This window comes from Polyodon spathula, chromosome 2, assembly GCF_017654505.1.
Source record: "Polyodon spathula isolate WHYD16114869_AA chromosome 2, ASM1765450v1, whole genome shotgun sequence".
NCBI lineage: Eukaryota > Metazoa > Chordata > Actinopteri > Acipenseriformes > Polyodontidae > Polyodon > Polyodon spathula.
In genome coordinates, this window is record NC_054535.1 from 42023417 (window position 1) to 42044663 (window position 21247).

The 21247-nt window shown below is 37.5% G+C and overlaps 1 protein-coding gene across 1 annotated transcript in view; it reads left to right on the forward strand.

Annotated features, from left to right (window-relative positions):
- Positions 1 to 6209: 6209 nt before the first annotated feature.
- LOC121296615 (coronin-2A-like) overlaps positions 6210 to 21247 on the forward strand; it is a 65663-nt gene continuing 50625 nt past the window's right edge. The window contains exon 1 of the mRNA XM_041222357.1: positions 6210 to 6418. Within this exon, the coding sequence (XP_041078291.1) occupies positions 6404 to 6418 (15 nt within the window). The 5' untranslated portion in view covers positions 6210 to 6403. The remainder of the gene's footprint in view (positions 6419 to 21247) is intronic.

Here is a 21247-nt window from a genome sequence, read left to right on the forward strand (position 1 = left end):
TATTATTCTACTGAAAATATTTTGCTTTGTTTTTATAAAGGTTTATATAACATTTGCTGAACAAGACTACTACTTAATTTATGAATTGGTTCCATAGCAAATTCAGAAACAAATAATACTATAATAGTGTAAACACCTCTTTAGTTTACTGATAATAAAGGTCTGCATCACACAGGCGGAGGGCGGTCACGAACCCTGGACCTCTCGCACAAAAGCATAGCGCCCATACCGTGCACGCGACTATATATATAGCAACAAAGAGCTGTCGCTGGGACTGTGCGTGTGCATCTCAGCTGAGTGCATCTGCACTCAGCTATGCCCCTTTGCAAAGCTAAATTGCACGGTCTGCAACCTTCCTTCCCGAGCAGTTTCGGGGCAGCACACTGTTCTAATTTTTTCTTATGACTAATGTATTTTTCTACCTTAATAGAAAAGCATATCATGTACTACTTAGTACTATAGTAAATGTGGAATTATCTTTAATACCCAAATAAAAGATTTTTGTTGTTAAATGCATTTATTTGTTTTAACTGAAAGCAAGCTTATTATTAACACGCAGGCATATGCATAAATAAATAAATAAATAAATAAATAAATCGAAAGCTTTCGAAAGAATAGATACCTGGTATACATGTCATAAAAACTACAAGCCCCAGTACAGCTCATCCAACATCACTATCAACAAATTCGTATGGAAGCTCTGAAAGGACAAGTAGCAACCCTTCAAAAAAACGTTCCTAATTTCAATGAGAGCGTGATGTGTTATGTCGGCTCAACGCTGACTCAACAAACTCACTGACTGAGTTAAATTGTGCTAAGCAAATCAGCTTCAAAACGGCAAATGTTAAAATAATAAAAAGAAACACATTAATTTTAATTTACAAAACAGTGTAAACTACAAAAAAGTAATTATACAACATTATTATTGTAAAACAGTTTTATTGTACAACATTATGGGAGAATTAGCTACGAACTGAGCTCCGACAAAGTCTGAAATGCGACTTGAAATATATTTCGGAATACAGATTGACCAAGCCTGGAACATAGTTGTGTACTTTTGCTCTGTATTGCGCTTTGTATCAGTAAGATCTATAATTTGTTCTCCACCTAAAATACCATACAGCTGCATCCGTCACTTCCATAATGACGTCCATAATCAAAAAAGCATTCCTAAGTACCCGGAAATATGTAAACGTGGCAGCCTTAATATAGAGAGATGTTTTCTCAGTTGTTAAGATCGAGTACGTAGTTTTGGTTTGTACTGTATAAACAGGGTGCATTGTACAAAAGTGGCCTGGGTGCTGATTTTGTTACTTGTGAGGTAGACGTTTGTCTCCTATACATTCAATGCCAAGTCTAGTTATAGCTATTATGGGTTTCCCTTTTTAAGGTCCTGAGTACCAGTCTTGTTTTGGTGGAACCCAGCATCAGTACTGTTTCTAGTCACACAATAGATCATTGGTGTGTCAGTATTATTAGACCACCCAATGTTCTACAAACATGTTGTATTTTACTATAAGTATTGTACTGAAAATTGGATTTAAAAAAAAAAAAAATCAGTAAAATACCAGTATTCAGTTATGGGCACATATTGCATCAAAGACTCTTTCTATGGCCTGCCGTTTTTCATTTTTCTGAATCGAACAAGGTTTAGCTAATTGGTATATGAACAAAGCACAATCTCATTGGAGATAATTGCTTCAAATTACAGTCATAGAATCTAATAAGTAAATCACTCCCTACCCTAGTCTTGAAAACATATGGTAAAAAGAACCTTGCAGCCAATGGCACTGTATATTGGTCCTAATTCAATCACTGTTGCATGTCTTACTAAATGACATTCTTCATAACATGAGACATATTGACCACTCATTAATTAAGACATTTAACAGCTCTTACAAGAGAAGAATGGCCGAGGGGGTTCATACATAGTTTCAGAAACAAAGATCAAATGAGGCTTAAAGGGTTTTGCATTATTGCAAGGAAGCGGATTCCTTTCTAATTAGCTCATTTTGGGTTTTTTTTTGTTTATTATTCATTTTTACTAACATGCAATTCCAGTTCATAACCAGTGCAAATGTGGCACATCTTTTCTTTCATAGCTTTCAAACAGGATGCAAACGATAGCAGAATATCAAAATGTAACCCGTGCCAGGTTTCTGTCGCCAGTCAATTGAGTATTGAAAAATTACACTTTGTGTAAAATCACAGGAAAGTCTAAAGTATTCCTAATTTCTGCCAAGCTACACCATATAGACTGCAGATCTGTCTAAAGATTTTTGATCTGGACTACAGCCACAGATTACAACAACGTCTACATGTCCCTTTTTGAAATTATTCTTTAAGTAATTCCGTGAGTGACATCTCAATAGAGGTAGCTCATGCTACAATACTCCATTTATAATTCTAAGTTCATCATGCAAGGCGCTATACCATAATCACTGGGAATAGGTTGTCCATTGAAATGGTGAGTAGCTGGGAAAGTGTAGGCATCAACAAATCTCTGTTGACCATACAAAGATAGTAAATGGAGCTGGATTGGCAGTGGTTATGTCCCTTTGCCTTTGGTTGTTGGTTTACTTATAGCCAATTTTCCAAGGGTGAAATTGTCTAGAACGGTACAGTGGGAATTTTCTTGTCTTAGGACCGGGGATAGCAACACAGGTAAATACCACACATTCCTGGATAGGACAGCATGGCAAATTTACAGGTTATGCTGTTTTGCTTTTACCAATACATCCTACCGCTTTTAAAACAGCATTTAAAAATGCTACATTGAAAATACATTCCTGAGTATATGTTACGCTGCCCCAGTTAGTTTTTTGTAAGCTGGGTACAGACTGCCCTCCTCCTCATTTTAGGTTTTGAAGGAGTCTTTCTCATCCTGCTGTACAATAGTGATGCTCCTGCAATGAGCAGGAAGCTCGCCAAGATTGCTCTGTGATTACCTGAAGTTCTTGAGGACAATTGGGGGTGGAAATCTACTGGTCATAAAAAATTGTATTTTCCAGAATGCCTCATCCTATAATTGTGTGTTTACTTCAAATGTTCTTATTTAGCCACCATAACTGTATTTACTAACACTTTTTTTTTTCAACACACAAAGCCCAGCTAAAAGTAAAAATTGTATTTTTTTTCCCCCAACAAATTTATCATATTCAAAAGAGATAAAATATTATAAAGTCCTCTAGGTGGAGGCATAATTCAGTTTCTAACACAACAGTATATACTTTTTATATATTCATTGAGACAATCTTAAACATAAAAGTGGGTTACCATTGTGATGTCTTAAGCAATATCTCAAGACAAAACAGTTCTTCTTATTAAGTGCATTCTTCATAATATTTGTATTTCTTCTTCACGTTTTGCATTTTTTTTTTTTTTAAACTACTAGGTTTAGTATTATATAATAACTTTGCCTTTGCCACTTGTGTTATATTAAGCTAATCTTACTTGAGTGATAAAAATTACAGTATTATTCTTCCATACTGAACCATGCAGTATCTGCTGTATATTTTAGAGATACTACTTGGGTAATAATACAATTTATTGAACAACTAGGGGACACCTCTTTTATCAAACAAAGCAAACTCACACATAGTGGAACATGACAGACACCTGTTGCTACTGTGAGTGACTAGTCCATAGCATGCACTGTAGATAATGGCTGGTCCGAGGTTCTCACTGGTTGAAAGAAGATTTGGGATTCTTGTCTGAAATATTTTCAAGGTAGATGTCCATGCTACATGTCATTTTTAGTCACAATGAGCAAGGAAGCATATCTGATGGCCTTTGCTAGAGGCTGATATTAGGCACTTAGTTGGCAGGTGCTCTGCATGGTGTTTCACAAGGAACAGTCTGAACTAATGTGCTGACTCTCGAGAAGAGACTTTACTGCAGACTTCCAACCCTCAACCTCCCTGAGGGAATTGGGGAGAGGGGACTTGTCTCCCCAAAATAATTTAAAAATAAAAATAAAATAAATATCTTATAAACTCTTGAGGTCAAATCAGTGGTATCCTGGCTACCCATAGTATACCCTATTCACAGTATTATAGCAGGGATTCTGTCCTATCCCTGTGTGATTTAGACACAATGAGGATATAAGCAAAGTAATCTGCGGCTGGAAAACACCCATAATGTGGCCAAAATCTGCGTTTTGCACACGCAAACCATGTTTAACGGCTGTAAAGTGGGACTTTAGCAGCCACTAAAAATGCGCTGTATGTAAAGAACGGTTTTCACTTGGCATTCGGCATCCACTATCAAATTAGCACTTTGCCATCATTAATCCATTTAAATGTATTCAAATGAAGGAGCATGGAATTGGGCGGGGATCTGGAATACTAAGCGGGCGCATACATTATAATGAGATGAAAGGATTTTGCCTTGAACTTAGGCAATTGCTGACCCTCCAAAAATGTTGTACCTCCTCTTACAAGGTACAAACCACTGTGGAAGAGAGTAATAAAGAGTTGTATAAAAAACACACACCTGCGGAGACCTGTCATTGACCTCAGGATGGCTGCTGTGGTACACTTCCTGATGTGGGACAGGCAGGAAAACCCTCAGAGAAGGGGAAGATGGAGAAGACCCTGTATATTCAAACCCTGGGTCACTTTGTTTGGGAAGTGGGAAGATGCAGGTGGTAAGGCTTTATCGGCTCATTAAGCAGATAATCCCAGACTTAATAGCCACATTTCACCTTTTCATCACCTGGCTGACTGTTCTCCTGCTAACACCTACAGCACTGACTTTATCCATTTTAGAGGACCATATAGCCTCTTTGGTAGCATAACTGATGTTGGCTGCTTTTCTAAACTCAATTTCATGCTGAGTGATCTCAGACATAAGGATTCTCAGCTCCTCCTCAGTAAACTATTCTTTTCAGTGCGCCAATAGGACTTTGTTGCCCATCCTCTAACATATTTTTTTGTTTGGTTTGATTTGATGTGATGTGATTTTCGTGCTCCACAAATCTCATACAGCGCCTACTGCTCTCTGTACTCCTAACTAACCTCACCTCTGAGCTGTGATTGCGGCCGCTAAATACCCCGATGCACAGGCAGCGCTCATTGTGACCCTCATTATCATGATTGCAACTCATTATTTGTGCGTGTTGAGTAATTTTCATTGCTCTTAAGTTTACATAGGCCGCAGTGTAAAATAATTGCCTGGCTGCTAAGCAATTTGGATTTTGCAGCCGCAATTGTTTGCACTACGCCTATCCTTGCATCAGCCCCAATGTACCTAAAGCATATCTTCAATATATTTTTGGCCACTCTGGGGACAGACAGACAGATAAACAGACACATACATACATAGAATAACATCTGATGTGTATTCAAGGTACAGATTTTCCTCTATTTATTTTATTCATGGAGCGGTGCTGAAACAAAACCAGAGCACCTTAATTGCTTAGATCTCTCGGTAATCTCTCGTTATATATATATGATATATATATAATATATATTATATATATATATATATATATACATATATATAATTCCGAAACGTGGTATAAACCTATTTAGACGCATTACCTTTGTATAGCGACACTGTTTACCTATGTGACACAGGATTTTAACGCTTAACTATGACTCGACTAGCTGCTTTGCCTTGGGTATGCTGTATGTTATGAAATGTTGTAATTTGTCGGTAGCCTTTGATACAGTGAGAATAATACTGACTGATACGGGTTTTTGTTTGTTTGTTTGTTTATGGATAATGTATTAACCGTTAGAGATATTGCACATTGAAGCTCTGCCATTTCAAACTCGTTTATTAAAAGCACACCGTATATTTCATTGAAGTGAACACTAAAGTCGCATTACGACATTACAAACTGTAACTTGCTTTAGTCCTATAATTGGTTGTGCATAAATATTACAAAATCCCGGGCGTGTACATGAATAATATATTAAACAAGTGTGTATTATACGATAATTATCTCAAATCTAAAATACATTTAAACGGCCTATATAAGATAAGTCGCAATATATAAATGTATGGCCAACAAAGGGCCAAACATATTTCGAGACACACACAAAAGGAATCCCTTCCATTCTTTCTTTCTCTCACTATGATGGGCCCCTCCTTTCTCCGCCTCCCCGGCCTTTGCATAGTGCAGCGCCAGCCCTTTTCTGACTCACTGCAGTGTCTAACAAACCCACCTGCTCTTTTTTTTTTTTTTTTAATTCATCCACACACTGGCTCAAAAAACAAACCTGTGTATGACTTTTGAATGAACATTACATCCCTCCATTGGACACTTTAGGAACCCAAGGAAATACAACGTTTGTCTTAATCGCGACTCTACCACTGGAGGGTGTTGATATCCACTACCTTGCAGCAAATTGTACTTTTCACGAGAAACGTTGATTTTCACCTGGACATATCCTTTATGACCATCACAAAGGTAGGAAAAAACCAAATACCAATACCAGCTGTTGTGCGTTTTAGAAGTGGGCGCTTCTAAGGTAGCATCTTATTAAAACAGTTTTTGCATCATGTTCCTGCCTGGGGAAACTATATACAGTGTAAATCTGTAAAGTTCCATTTAGAAATATCTGAGGCACTGTAGCGTGCATGGGGGTGAGGGTCAGGGCGGGTATACCTCAGCTTAAATCACTTGTTTAAACCGTTTTTAAGTCTTGTTTTATTTTTTTTTCTTTCTCCTTACTCTTGGCATCAGGCTACCTGCTGTTTTATTGGTTTGGTACGACTTTTTCCACATAAATTAGAAGCCTACTATTACCACAAACTACATTTTAACAAAGTATTTATTAAGAATGCTTGCTGTATGTGAAAAAACTTGTGAAAACTGCTTTTCCTGTCACGTTCTGCTTGAGATTGGAGAAGAACATTTTTGTCAAACTATTATTTGAGTTAAGCATGTGATGTATTTTGAGACTCATTTTCCCATTCTGTTGAATGCATATTGAAGCCCTGAGCGGGCTAGCCATTGCTCAGCCCCACTAATGTACATTATGTGGCTTGTGTCATAACAAACGGATGGTGTTGTAGTCCTAGGCATGCACGCTGAAATGGGAGTGTGCCTGCTGCTGCCTTTCATGCATAGTTTTCAATGGGAATTAAGCAGTGCACTGGTTTCGCTTTGTGGAGTTCACAATAGCAGCACAGCACATTGACCCTGACTGAAGGCACTATGGCAAATACACAGGGTGTTTTGACTAAAAATCAACAACTTTAATTGATTTTTTTTTTTTTTCTTCCCATGAGATATTTTCATTTTTACTTTTTATCTCCCAGGTAATTCCAGGGATGTAAATAAGACTCTTATTGCATAGTGGTTTTAACCCTTCCAAGTTTTACTTCGAGCTTGATTAGCGCCAGTGTATAAGTTAAATAACTGGGCAAGAAGATCATTAACAATCATTTGCCTGCACCTAGCTGCAATTATATTGTTTCTTTCTTTATAGTTTGAATAGTTCCTTTCAGAAAATGTCCCTTTGCTCTTGTATTTGTTGCTACACACAGAAGCACCTGCAGAAATAAGAAACCATATCGGTTTCATCCATTCCAGTTTTTACTGTCAGTTTAATAAGACACCATGTGGCTAATTAAGCTGTAATTTGCTTATGTAAATTACTTCTGTAATTTGTTTTCAGCAGTTGTTTGCTAGACATTACGTCACAAAGTCCTAAGCCCCCAGGTATGTGATTGAACACTATTGTTAGGCATAATGCACCCTTTTATTGAGAAGAAGTTGCATGATGACAGAGTTATGCATAGAGCTGCTGGAAGCATTCCTCCGGTTCTTCTGGCATTCTCCATTGCTGTTTAAACAGCTGATATACTCATGAAAGAGATCTGCAGTGATGCAGATTTATCGTTATTTAGTACAAACCTGAAGAAATGGCTGTGGTGACTAATTATGATAAAGTATTGTCAAATAGTTTAACCAGTTTAGTACCATCAATGCAAGGCAGAAATTTATTTTAGAGGGCCAATGTTTAGGAAGCTAATAACTCACGACAGGCTGAATGGCTGAAATATAGAGACAAGTACTTTCATCCACCTGAGACATCTATATAATATACAGGTCTGAGTGTACAGCCTGGAACATGTTGTTAACCTTATAAAATGGTAAAAACAAAATGAAGAAATAAGAGACCGAACCCTACTGTATGTTTGTACTGAAATATTTACTCACGCATGGAACGTTGCTTGTCAATCTGATCGCTGGAATGTTCAACAATTGATTGCATGTAGAAGATATCAGCATGAGCATTACATTTATACAACTGGTGTGTTCTGTTTTGGTAAAATATATTTTGTTTTTGTTTTTCCTCCTCAGGGTTTTAAAATCAATCCACCCTTTGTTAGCCCAATCAACATTTTACCATTTCTGTTACAGTAAATCACATTTCAGATGTATTACGTTTATATTCACCTAGAATGTCTCTGAAGGTACAGCACTATAGAGAAACCTACATGTTTGCTCAGTGATTTCTTTGATGAAGAGATATACCCAGTTAGCCTTAGGTGCTATTTGTTTAATAATGTAGATTTTTTTATCTTTAATTTGACAGCTGTTTGAGGAAAAAGAAGCCAGCAGCAAGAAATAAGTCGTCCTATGTATTGTTCTTTTATGGCTTTAAATATTAAAAAGGTTTCAGCTGTGCATGAAATATTAGTACAGTAGTCTCTGGCTAAAGGCTACCCCTTGGGAAGCAAACAAAGCGTTCTCTTTTCAAAAGTTTTCTAAGACACGGTTGACCACAGTCACGATATGAATCAGTACAATTGTATTTATTACTTGTGTCATGACGCACGTGATCAACATATGAAATGAATAAAATAAATGCGAGAGAAGCAATAGGCAAGCTTATGTTAATAAACTATGATAATACATTAATGGGCAAACTAACGTTAATAAATGAACTGACAAACTAAATTAACAAAGCATCCCTAACAGTAATTATGAATATGAGAGTTAATTTTAAACCAGTGGTTATTAACACAGCACCCCTACATACGTTAAAAAATGCAGCTGCAACTCTAGATTACATCGCGTCAATTTGGAAAAGATTGAATAAACCATTTGAATTTGAGTTTGATGATGATGAGTTATCAGGTTACAAAACAGTACTGTATCAGTTTTGAATCATTTAGCAGTTAATCACTATCAGTGCCAAAAAGATGTTCTTTTATGCAAAGTTCCTGTTCCTTTAGGCAGAGCATTTACAGTGGGAAAAATCAGTTTCACCACAAGGGTGTTCCCTAAGCCAAAGTGTTCTCTTAGGAGGTATTCCAATACGAGACTACTGTGTTGGATAACAGAAACCTGCCAGTCTGTGATCCAGAAGCAGCAAGCTGTATCAGCAATATTGATGGATATTGTCAGTTTGAACAAATATGTTCAGTTTCTTATTTTATTTTTTTACTTTTACAATATATATTTCTAGATCTACATTATATACCTAAAATATTATTTTCAAATGTGTGAATATCACCAAAATATAGTACACTTTTAAAAAGTGTATTAGATTCATCAGAAGCGAATATAATACAGTTTGTTTTATTTTTTACTGTCACTCCTCAGCAAACATACCTTTCTTTTTCCTGAAGTATTTCTAATATTTCTCTGTGAAAGAAACCCAAAATTGTACTGTAAAGGCTATTTACAGTATATTTCTGATAATGTGGTCTAATTCAAGGGTATCCAAACTCCTTTGTCTCTCAGCCCTCTGGTATCCTGAGGACCCACTTTCAGTGAATTGATAGAAAAAAAAACTATTTGTGTGTGCCATATATATTGTGATGGATTGCCTTCTGGTCACAGGTTTTCCTTCTTCAAAGAAACACTTGACAACCAGGATGCAAGTAAACACTGTAGCATTTGTTTATTATTTACAATAACAAAAGAAATAAAGAAAACAAAACCTAACTTGATCTCTGGTCCTTTCTAAACAAATGCTTTCTCTGACTAATAACGAGGCAGGCTAAGCCTGTTACCTTGTCACCAAAACCAAACCACAGTCCATTTATACATTTGGCTAGTTTTGTCAATCATCCCCATTTGTAGGGCAGTATATGGCACATACAGTTACTGTAGCCCAGGCATGTAAGATTATTAATGTAAGGTCTGCGCTGACATCGTGGAAGTGTTCCGTTCCCAAGTACAGTAACAGCAGCGTTCATGTAAAGAAAATGCAGTCTGCAGAACTGCAGTCCCCAGTTTGGGAAGCCTTGGCCTATACCTTGGTTTACCAATAATAAAACTGAGGTGGTGCAGTCACCCCAGGACCTTTGTTTGGAGCCCTGGAGCACTGTCTAACCTGGGAGAGCCGTGTACTGTTTTAAATGAGGCATGACATGCAGCAGCAGGAGGATACTGTGTTGAGGGGAATGTGTTCTCCAAATAGATGGAGGGTGTTTTCAACACGCCCGCTGTGCAGGTTGCATTGATAAACTCTGATAATGAGAGTCTCTATCAAGCAGCGCTTCTGTTTGCTTCATTAGTCTCTCAGGGTGGGAAGGTTGAGGTTCAGCAGGAGGGGCACTGATTTATAACAAAGAATTTCTCTTGTTATGCAATGGTTTTCTGCATGCTGTGATTGTAGTTCATGGTGACTTCGCCTTGACAAAGTATGGTAACTAGATACTCTTTCCTAGGCAAGAGGAATCAGTGTTGATTATGGTTTCATCTGACCAATGATTGAGTGAATCGTTCTTATTTGAACTCATTGAGTTACCTCATCAGCAAAACGTTTTTTTTTTTCTGTGCTGAGAACATAATGATGTCACATCCATGATCGCACACCATCAGATCTGCAGGGCTACACAGTGATACAGTAATTCTGAAACTTATCCTGTCAGTGGTCTGAAACAGAAACCTCAACGTGTATTCTGAGATCTCCAGTGTAGAGGTCTTCACGGGTCTACCCGGACCCGAGACCTGACCCATAACAAACAGGTTTTCGGGTGCAAAATTGTCACACAACACTCAGGTTGGGTCCAGTTTATTTATTTTTTACTCCTTAATACACAAACTGTTGATTTACTATTAAAGAGGCTCTCTTTGGTACTAAAAATCTTTGTTTGTAATTCCTGTTGTGTGGATTGGCATCCCCCAGCAGCACATGACAGGGCTTGCAGAGCGCAGCAGCAGACTCACGACCCATATCGAAGGGGTTTCCTTTAGATCTGCGATGGCGAATCTATGGCACGCATGCCCAGAGTGGCACGCCAAGTCATATTTGTTGACACGCCGAGTGAGCAGTTATCTGCTTTTTTTAAATTTTTTATTTTTTTTTTGCACGCCCTCTGAGTGGCACTTTGGAAAGCCAGTCAGTTTGATTTGCAAGAACGGCCCGCCCCCAGTAATTAAGCAGTGGTAACTGTAGCCGTTATTTCACGGTTGGTTGTTTATGCTGCTGAGCTGCTTTTATTCAAGTACCATGGAGGATCAAATGTAATTGTGGTCAGCTATGGATGTTTCAGCGGGACACGTGGGGAGGAAGGGATCGTTAGCCTGATGCTTATAGCATTTTACTGGCTGTCATCTCCTGAACTAAATGGAGAAATGGCCACAATCTTTCATATTTTACACTCGGGTTGGGGGTCTGCGAACCTTGAATAGGTCTAAATTACATAACCAAGCACTTTCGGCTTACATCTTTTCTAAAAAGATGTACAACTTTTCGTACACGTGTTAATATGCAGTGCAAGGTCTTTTGCAGATGTCACTGGCGGCAAAACATGTATTTGTGCATTAAACTTTAAAGCAAATGTCCCACGCTGTTTTGATTGTCAAACCTTTCCCTTGCCATAAATACCGAAAATATATTCCACTGTCACATACTCGTATCCCAGACTATGTGTTCTTTGTTTGATGCACTGTTTTTTTGTTTGTTTTTTAATACTATTTTAATCTTAATTATGGGTCATACTGTGGTATGTTGTTACCCCACTTCATACAGTGGGGAAAAGCAGGTTGTAAATTCTCAAAAAACAATCGTCCCAAAATAAATGATGCCTCTGATATGTAGAGTACATTTGTGGATAGTCCTTTTTTTCAAGGTAGTTTGACACCCAAGAAATCTTTTTCTAATAAGTATGTTATCTGCTACTCGTCTTTTAAATAGTTATTTTACAAAATGTAAAAGCAGTAGATATGTTTTATGTAAGTAAATATACAGTTGAAATAATGACGGTACACCGGTAATGGTTGTCACTGTGTGCAATTGCAAACAAAAAAACAAAACAGTTATGGCCAGGGTTACTGGTGCAGCGCGCCAATTGAGCAAACGTCTTATATTTATTGTATGATGCACAGTGATTGTTGCTTTTACTGATGTTTAGCATTATAATTCTTAAACTTAATGCGTCATGAAATGTGATTTATGTATTTTACTATAGTTTAGCAATATAATATTCAAACTATGTATTTATTGTATGCACTGTTATTCTTTGACAAGCTGTGAAGTGCTTTGAGATGATGTTCCACTATGAAAGACGCTATATAAAATTAAGATTGATTGATCTTACTTGAATAAGGATTAAAGAGTCATTATCCAAAATATATAGAGGGGCATATGCAAAAGTTGATGGTACCCTGTGAGGTACACTATCACTATTGCTTTTTATGTCTGTAAATTTACAAAACAATATAATATAATCTGTGAGCAAAAATGGATTTAGAGACGGAAAGAACATGCATATTCATAATTATTCATTTTTTGTCTGAATTTGATCAGTCTTGCTGCCTCACTTTGCCTCCCACTGGTCTGCAGCGAAGTAGTCGTCCACTGCCTTCTACCACAACCACTCTCCCCGGCTGCAGTCTCCAGCAAGAACAGCATGTGAGTGTAGATTAGAATGTGCAGTGTACTTAGAGACAGGGAATGGGGAATGTAAGGGAATTGCTTAGAACAGATTGCGAGTTCTCAGGGACAAGAGGAAATTCTGGGCGGTGAGGGGAGACCAGCATTAAGTGCCCAGTGAAGTATAAAGGGGAACAGGAGTGGGATGGGGTTGAAGAGAGAGAGAGAGTGTATGTTTGGTCTGGCAGTTATGATGGGATGGGGATGGGGATATGGATGGGCTGGGGGGAGGGGATGTGGTGGGCAATATTAACTGTGGCCATTTTTTGTTAGGTATGGCACCCAGCAAATATCTGCAATAGTGGGATAGCTGTTCATGCTGAAAGCTGCTGTTGTATAGAGACCTCTTCTGGGGAGATAGTAAGACAACCTGTTTCAGCGTGCTTCTGAAGAAAAACATTCTGGTCAGTTAACTGAAAAGTGAAGGTTAAGAAAATGAGCACAATCAAAAAAGCTAAACTTCAGGCAGATAGTGGTAGATCCTTCCAGGAGGGTTGGACAGAAACAGTTGGAATGGTTGACAGTAAAGGGAAAGTGCTGTGTGTTATTTGTAATGAAAGTGTTGTTTATCGAACCTCAAGTGTAAAATGCCATTTTGACACCAACCACAAAAACATTACAGATCTTAATGAGAGTGAAAGGAAAGAATTCCTTCAAAGGGCAGTGAGGAGGTATCAAAACCAGACTCTTGTCTTTAGTACTTATCTTAAAAAAAAAAAAAAAACATTTGGTGGCTGCAAGCTTCAAATGATCTCATTGCATTGCAAAGCATGGCAAACCCTTGTCAGATGGTGAATATATCAAGAGTGCCATGCTGGTTAGTGCTGGTTCTTTATTTCATGACTTTCCTAACAAGGATAAAATTGTGCAGCACATCACAGATATGCCACTCAGTAGAAATACTGTCAAAGACAGAATCCTGCACATGGCTGAAGATGTTAGCCAGCAGCTCACCGCTGAGTTGCAAAAGTCAGAGTTTTATTCACTGTGTCTGGATGAAAGTACTGATGTCAGTAACCATGCAAGGTTAGCAGTAATCGTGCGTTATGCAGCTGGTGAAAGCATGCGGGAAGAATTAGTGAAACTGTTATCTCTGCCAAGGAGGACAACAGGGAATGATATCTTTAATGCTGTCAGAGGGGCATTTTTGGCTGAAAATATCAGCTTGGAAAAAGTAGTTTCTGTTACAACTGATGGTGCACCTAGCATGGTTGGTGCAACAACAGGTTTCATTCAGTACCTTGTGCAGGAGGCAAAACATCCAGTTATCCAGTTTCACTGTTTGATCCATCAGGAAGCCTTGTCAGCTAGAGATAGCAGCAAGAAACTGGATGACATCCTTAAGATAGTCACAAAGATTGTAAATTACATCATGGCTCGAGCTCTAAATTTCCGCCAGTTCCAGATGCTTCTTGATGAGGTTCAGTCACAGTACTCAACGTTACTGATGTATAATAATGTCAGGTGGCTAAGCCGAGGATGAGTGCTGGAGAGATTTGTGGCCTGTTTAGATGAAATAAGGCTGTTCATGGATGAAAAAGGGGAAAACTATCCACAACTCACTGATATTGTGTGGCTTAATACCCTTATGTTTTTCACTGACTTCACCAAACATTTTAATGACGTGAACCAAAAATTGCAGGGTTTTGGCAAAACAGCTGAAAGCATGTTTGGGGATATCAGGGCTTTTGAAAGAAAGTTAGAGGTGTTTGAAAGAGACATTGACTGTGGACAGCTCAGATACTTCCCAAACCTGAAAACACATTTGCAGAAATCTGCACACTTTGCAGACAGTCCCAGTAATCTGCAGGAAGTTTACCATCAGTTTTCCAAAATCGTGGGGGCTTCTAGGGAAGCATTTGCAGCCAGGTTTATTCAGTTCCGCAACATGGAGGCAATGGAGTCTTTCATGAGCAGACCTGACACAGCCATGTTTGACCAGCTGAATATTTCCCAGTTGGAATGGCTGGGACTTGAAAGTTTGGAAATTGAATTGTTGGAATTTCAAGAAAGTGCAGTGTGGAAAAGAAAATTCACTGATCTGCATGTAACATTACAGCAGATTGAGTGTGACAGAGTAGAAAAGCAGTGGGGGGAAAAAGCAGAAAGTGCAGAAAATGAGATATTAAAAGTCTGGAATTATTTGCCAAATTCTTTCAAAGCAATGAAAACTCTTGGAATTTCACTTCTAACTTTTTTTGGCTCATTTTTGTGAGCAGCTTTTTTCTGGCATGAATTTGATCAAATCAAACATGCGCAACAGGCTGACAGATGACATGAGTGATGCATGTGTTGCTCTAAAAATGACTGACTGTGAACCACGGGTTGAAAAAATGTCCGGATATTCAGCAGCAGAAGTCCCATTAGTCATAGGAATGTAAATATTGTTCCCCCACACCTGCTCTCCAGACAACAGAGGGGGGAGGGGGGTTGAGGGTTTGGGGAGGTTGCAAGGGGATGAGGGCGGATGGAGGGGTTCTGTACTAGTTCGTGTAATGTTCTTGATTATTTTGTATTGTGGATTGCTGTTTTTTTGGTATGTTTGCTTAATAAAAACTTAATTACAAAAAAAGGGGAAAGTAAATATTGTTTTAAAAAAGTTACCATTTAGCTGCCGTATAACCTTTTACACCCCTAATTAATCATTGGCACCCTTGGCACTTAGTGATGTATATTAAAAAAAATCCAACTTTTGGCACTCCAGCTAAAAAAGGTTCGCCATCCCTGCTTTAGATCATTCTTAAAAGTCGGAGTAATGGATTTGTTTATGAAGGACGTGAAAGAAAAGCTTCAGAAAAACGAATTCCATGAACAAAAGCTCACAGAAAAATGCAAGCCTGTGGTGTTGGAATCGTGTTGTTATTGTGGACAAAGAAGGAAAACAAGTTTTGCAAAACACAAATGTTACATCTCAATTCAATTTGCTCCTGTGTTAAGTTTGTAATAAAATCACGCATTCCCAAGATCGTACTTCAGTTCATTAGATTTTCAGATAATGTATTTACCTTTTGTCTTTCACACAAACATATTATATATTTAATTTTACAGTCCTCTATGTAGTTTCATGATGGAATAAACACTGTCTGTAGTTCAGACAGATTTCCAGGGTAACTGGAGAAAAACACTGCTTTAATACTGTATCTGGTCAGTGCATATACTAAGCTGGGGAAAGGAAACGCGTTCCATTGTTTTTTCAGGGCTGGTTCGGATCCGGGTCTAATAACAAGAATTTTACATTGGGTCGGGTAAATGATTGTTGGGTCGGGTTGATTCATTTGGACCCGTGAAGACCTTCTCTCCTGTGAAATTTATCGAGGCACAAGAGAGAGACTATGGCATTCCAGTTCTTTTTCTCCCTATGGCTATAGGCTCTATCAAGGGTGTTGCCCCCTTTTATCACAGCTTGTTTTCTAGGAGTAGCTGCAGAGATCTAGTTTGCATACAAGTGCTGAGCAAAGCCTTGATTGAAATTTTGCATTTATAGAAATTATTAACAAACATCATATTTCTGTTTGGCAACTATCTCAAACTGCTGAGGTTATTTAAGTTATTCAAAGACTTTTTATTCTTTTATAACTTTTTTTATAATGCAAAAACTATTTTCTTATCAGTGTTGTATTATTCCAAGAGCTGTGAAACATTACATTGCCTTCTCGCAGTTCAAATCTTGACATGGCGAGGTTTTACATGTCTATCTCCCCTTGACATATTAGTTTGTTTTCAGCAAAATATCCCTGCATTGTATCACCTAAATATGATTAAACTGTTAGAAAGATGAAGTTGGTTTTCTAGAAAGACTCTGACCTAAGTATGAGGTTATGCACTAGCAAAATATCCAAGTGTAGATTGCTGCCATTATTTTTCTTACGCATTTAGTATTTATAGATTTGGCCCTGAGTTTCTTTTCCCAATAAGAAAAGACGGATGTAAGCAGGCCCAACCCTGCAAAGTAATGCTGAACAGTTGCACGGCATGTACAAGGTAGCAAAGTCCCATTTCTGCAACTTTATCTAGCACTGGACCCTAATGCAAACAAACCCTTGAACGGAGATCAGTGGATTTAGACGGAGTTGTGCTGGTACTGCTGGTGTAGTGCTCAGATTTATTTACAGCTGGAAATGCAGACGTCCATACACGATCAGTAAAAGTCCTTAAGTAATGTTTAAAGCATGTTTTGAATAGCATGGCAAGGCAGACGCCTGCAGTTTTTGTAATGTTTGAGCAGGCTTGGAAGATTTAAAGGTCTTTTTTTGTGTACAATTGAACACTATACCATGCTGTATACAACTAAAGTTAATAAAATTAATTTTTTTACTTTATTAAGTATGCCAAAAAGTCACACTCCTGTACTGTAATGCTCTGCTAGTGTATATTATGTTCTGTTTAGTTATCGATGACATTGTGTTCAAATATCAGAATTGTTTTCTTTTCTCTGTTCTTTGTACATCAGTAGACGTGTGGGTTGGTGCCAGTGAATAGGCAGGAAAGGATTAACTTCAGATTAACAAAGATTTAAAATTGTTGCCTTAGGGTTCAGAGAATAGTATTGAAGTACAATGTAAACAAAAAAATGGAGCTGGATATAGGGACTAATGACATTGCCGTTAGCATTTTACGATCAAAGGAGACACAGGATATCTTCCCAATGGAGAAGGGAAGTGTTTTCATGACATGGTTAATTCCAGATCAAAACAGAAAGCAAGAACTCCCCATTGGTTGTTTACTCATACATGCAAAACATTTCAAATAATGTGTGTTTTTAGGGTCTGTTACTGCTTAACAACATTTTTTCTCTAGTGTAAGAATAGTGCAATTCATATAGATATATTAAATATCATCAGTAGGTACTTGTGTATGTTAACTTTATTCTATACATTACTAAAGGTACAGTAAGTGTTAGAAATACCTGTTCGATTATCCATACAAATCGATTATGCAAATTAGTATCGGCCCCAATTAGTTTGGATAACTGACTCTCTACTGTAACTTTAAAAAACTAGCAAGAAACTTCTCTAATCATAAACGTTGTGGTAAAACTATATTTGTTAAATCGACAAATGTTTTGCCTTTTAGGAGCTAGTGCAATCCTCCCATGATAGTACTCCTATGAAAGAAAGTAGCTTTGCATGTACTTTTTTTTTTTTTTTTTTTTTTTTTAACATCATTTTATTAGAATTAGATTACCAGGTCTACTCAACAAGTTTACTCGGAATCTATAATTTCAGTGCCGTTACAGTAGCAATGCAACTTCCCTTTGCTCCACGTAGTCTTGTATACTGTACCTGCTTTATGTAGAAAATTCCAAAGAACAATTATAAAAAACGTGTGGCTAATTTGTGTTGTGCCCAACTTTGTCCTTAGAGTGGACAGTTGTTATTACAAAAAACACGATAGTTTGGCAGAATTGACACAACCTTGTATTCTACTGTTGCTTAAAACTTAGAATGAGAAGCGTCACTGCAGCTGTGTTCCAAAGGATGAAGCCTTCAAGCAGTGTCCTTTTTGCACAGTTTCACCTTGCTCATCACAGTGTTAACTGGTTGTGCATGAAACAGGTTTATTTTTTTAGATTAATTGTGCACAAGGATTGCCTTTTCAGTGTATAAATATGCTGGGATTAGTTTGTTTGTGCCCTCGGGTTGGGCTTGCTGAGCATTCTCATATTTCGTTGTTAATATAATTACGGACCATGTCAGATCTGCCCTGCTATTCCAAGTTGGGGAATGGAGTGGATTTTAGCACCTTGAGGTTTTCAATCCAAACCCATACAATCCACATGAAGTAACCAGTGGTATTCCACTATGGAAAAACTGATGCATGATTTTGGAAAAGAGAGTGTTTCACTGTGTCTTGTGCTGTTGGAGATTTATAATGGTTCATAATCACAAACACAGCTGTTAAGGAATTTGATACTTACCAATGTGAGAAGTTGCAAACACGTATACTGCACTTGTATACTCTTTAATATAGTATTTCTTCATTTTGACCCACTTGTCCCAATTCTCTGCAACCATAGGGACACAATTTAAAACATTGCACACCTGCTAAGGATACTAGTATTGAATTCCTTCAATAGTAGTCCATCATGTTGTTTGTGTGCTGGTGTGTGTTTATTTATTTATTTAGTTTTATATAAATATGTTTTTTTTGTTGTTGGTGTAAGTTCCAACTTAAACCTGCAAGAGGTGTCAAAGTTTTGCCTCAAGTTAGGCTGTCAGTAATGGACAGTGTAGCATATTACACATCAGACAAAGTAGTTAATCAGTGCCAGGGCTTTTCATGTATTGTGATTTTGGTGTTCCTTTAAATGGGTGTGTTGTAGAGGAACAGTAAATTACAGTAGTTGTTATTGAAGCTTTACAGTGCATTACTTGGCTCCCTCACTTTGCTCTTAAAACCTACAACCCCAGTAATGCATTTGTGTTTCTAAATGTATAATTAGCACTGTAGTGATAAAGCAGTGTACGCAGTCATAAATACATAATCGCAGAACCTTGGCAGGCAGATTTATGATTGCCTCTTTTTTTTTTAGTGGAAAACAAATCCTTCATTTGAGATGGTGTATGGAATTTGATACCTTGTGCACAGTTGCAGCTCTTAAACAGGTTTAGGAATGGAGCCGAACTCTCTGTGCTGCACTGTGGATTTATTTCAATCTCCAAATTCTTTATCCACAGCTTTAAAGTTACACAAGGGCAGTGAAATGGTAAACATGAGAGATCCACCGCTTATTTATATGAAACTATGACATTTCAGCAAAAATATAAAGGAAACGGATCATTATGTTATGATTTTGGCACGGCTTTGAGTTTTTCCTGTAACCATTGAATTTTTTCCTTAAACCAAAGAAATGGAGTAAAGTAGTTCTAACATTTTCATATTATATAATGATAATATGGGTACAGACCATGAGCACCAAAACAATGATAACATCTACAGCAGCACTATATTACAGTATAACTCACAAGTGCCATTAGATTGCTAGGAATTTTAAACACCGGTGTTAATGACACTTGGTGTGTCTGCTTTTATCGCAGTTTATCATGGCACTTGTACTGTTGGTGCTATGATATTGGACGATTTATAGAACTTATATTTAGTATCCATCTCCAAATCCAGTGTTACAATAACATTTTATTGTTCCATAGGGTTTGTTCTTGCTCAATGCATTCTATTCTAGAAGAGTAACAACTTATTGAGCATCAGGGCGCTGTGCATAAAAACAACCAATCTGAAAATGCCTGTTACTAGAAGCTACAAATCTTGAACATCAGACCTGAAACAACAGAAAAAGATTTCCATTTCTATACTTGATTTGTGTCATTCTATTACAGGAGAAAGCCAGTCTACCACGTAGACCTACTTCAGCTTCCCTGGGGGGTTTATGTACTGCTCAACTTGCAGGATATGGGTTTTATTATTCTGCTTTTAACTCGGAGGACCTTTGGCAGCTGCTGACTGACATACAGCACTTGGTTTACAGTCGCAAGAACACAGCCTTGTTGATTTTTCATTTATAAAGAGACGTCTTTATTCATCCTCTGATTATTTGATTTAACCCCAACTGGGTACTGAGACATATCAGAAGCTTCAAATATCTCAGTTTCTTCACAGCAAGTATCAAGGTGGTGTATCTAGGTTTTGCAATCATAATCTGTCTTTACATGGGGGACCTGGTTCCTATCTGCGGTGAATTGATTTCTTATCTGTCAGCTGAGTGGAGAGATTAACATACATTAAATTAGAAATAGCACCAGTTGAGCTAGGACTATTGTTATTGCAGCCCTTATACTGTATTGTATTGCTGGCCTTAGTTGACTATTGGTGTCCTTGCTCCTTACTTTGTAATATTTTTGTTTAGTAAAGAAAGCACAATGCAACGGTAGGCTTAATTATTTTTATAATATGTTACGGTAAAGGTCCAAGTGTTTAATTTTGCATTGCTGCCTGCAGACATCGTTAAACGATAGAGACTGCTGCTACGTTTTGGCATTTAAAGTTTTTATGTGCGAGGGCTCTATTAGTGTGCGAAAGGGAGTCTTTTTTTTTTGCGCACCCCAAACGATTCATTTTGTGTACAGTGTACAATAGTAGAGAATTTGTAAGATTAAAATGTATTTAATGTATTATGCATTGTTTTTTGTGTTTAACTGTATATCATGTATTATGCATTTCTCTATGTTTAAAGTATTATGGATTTTCTTGTTGTTACTGCATCTTGTAAAGCACTTTGTGATGGTGGTCCACTGTGAAAGGCGCTATATAAAATAAAGATTGATTGATTTAAAGTTTTCAAAATGATGATTATTATTATTATTACTAGAATTACAGTATTATTCAAACATCCTCCTACAGTGCTTTTTGTTTATTTTTATTGTTTTGGTCCTGCAATTAAG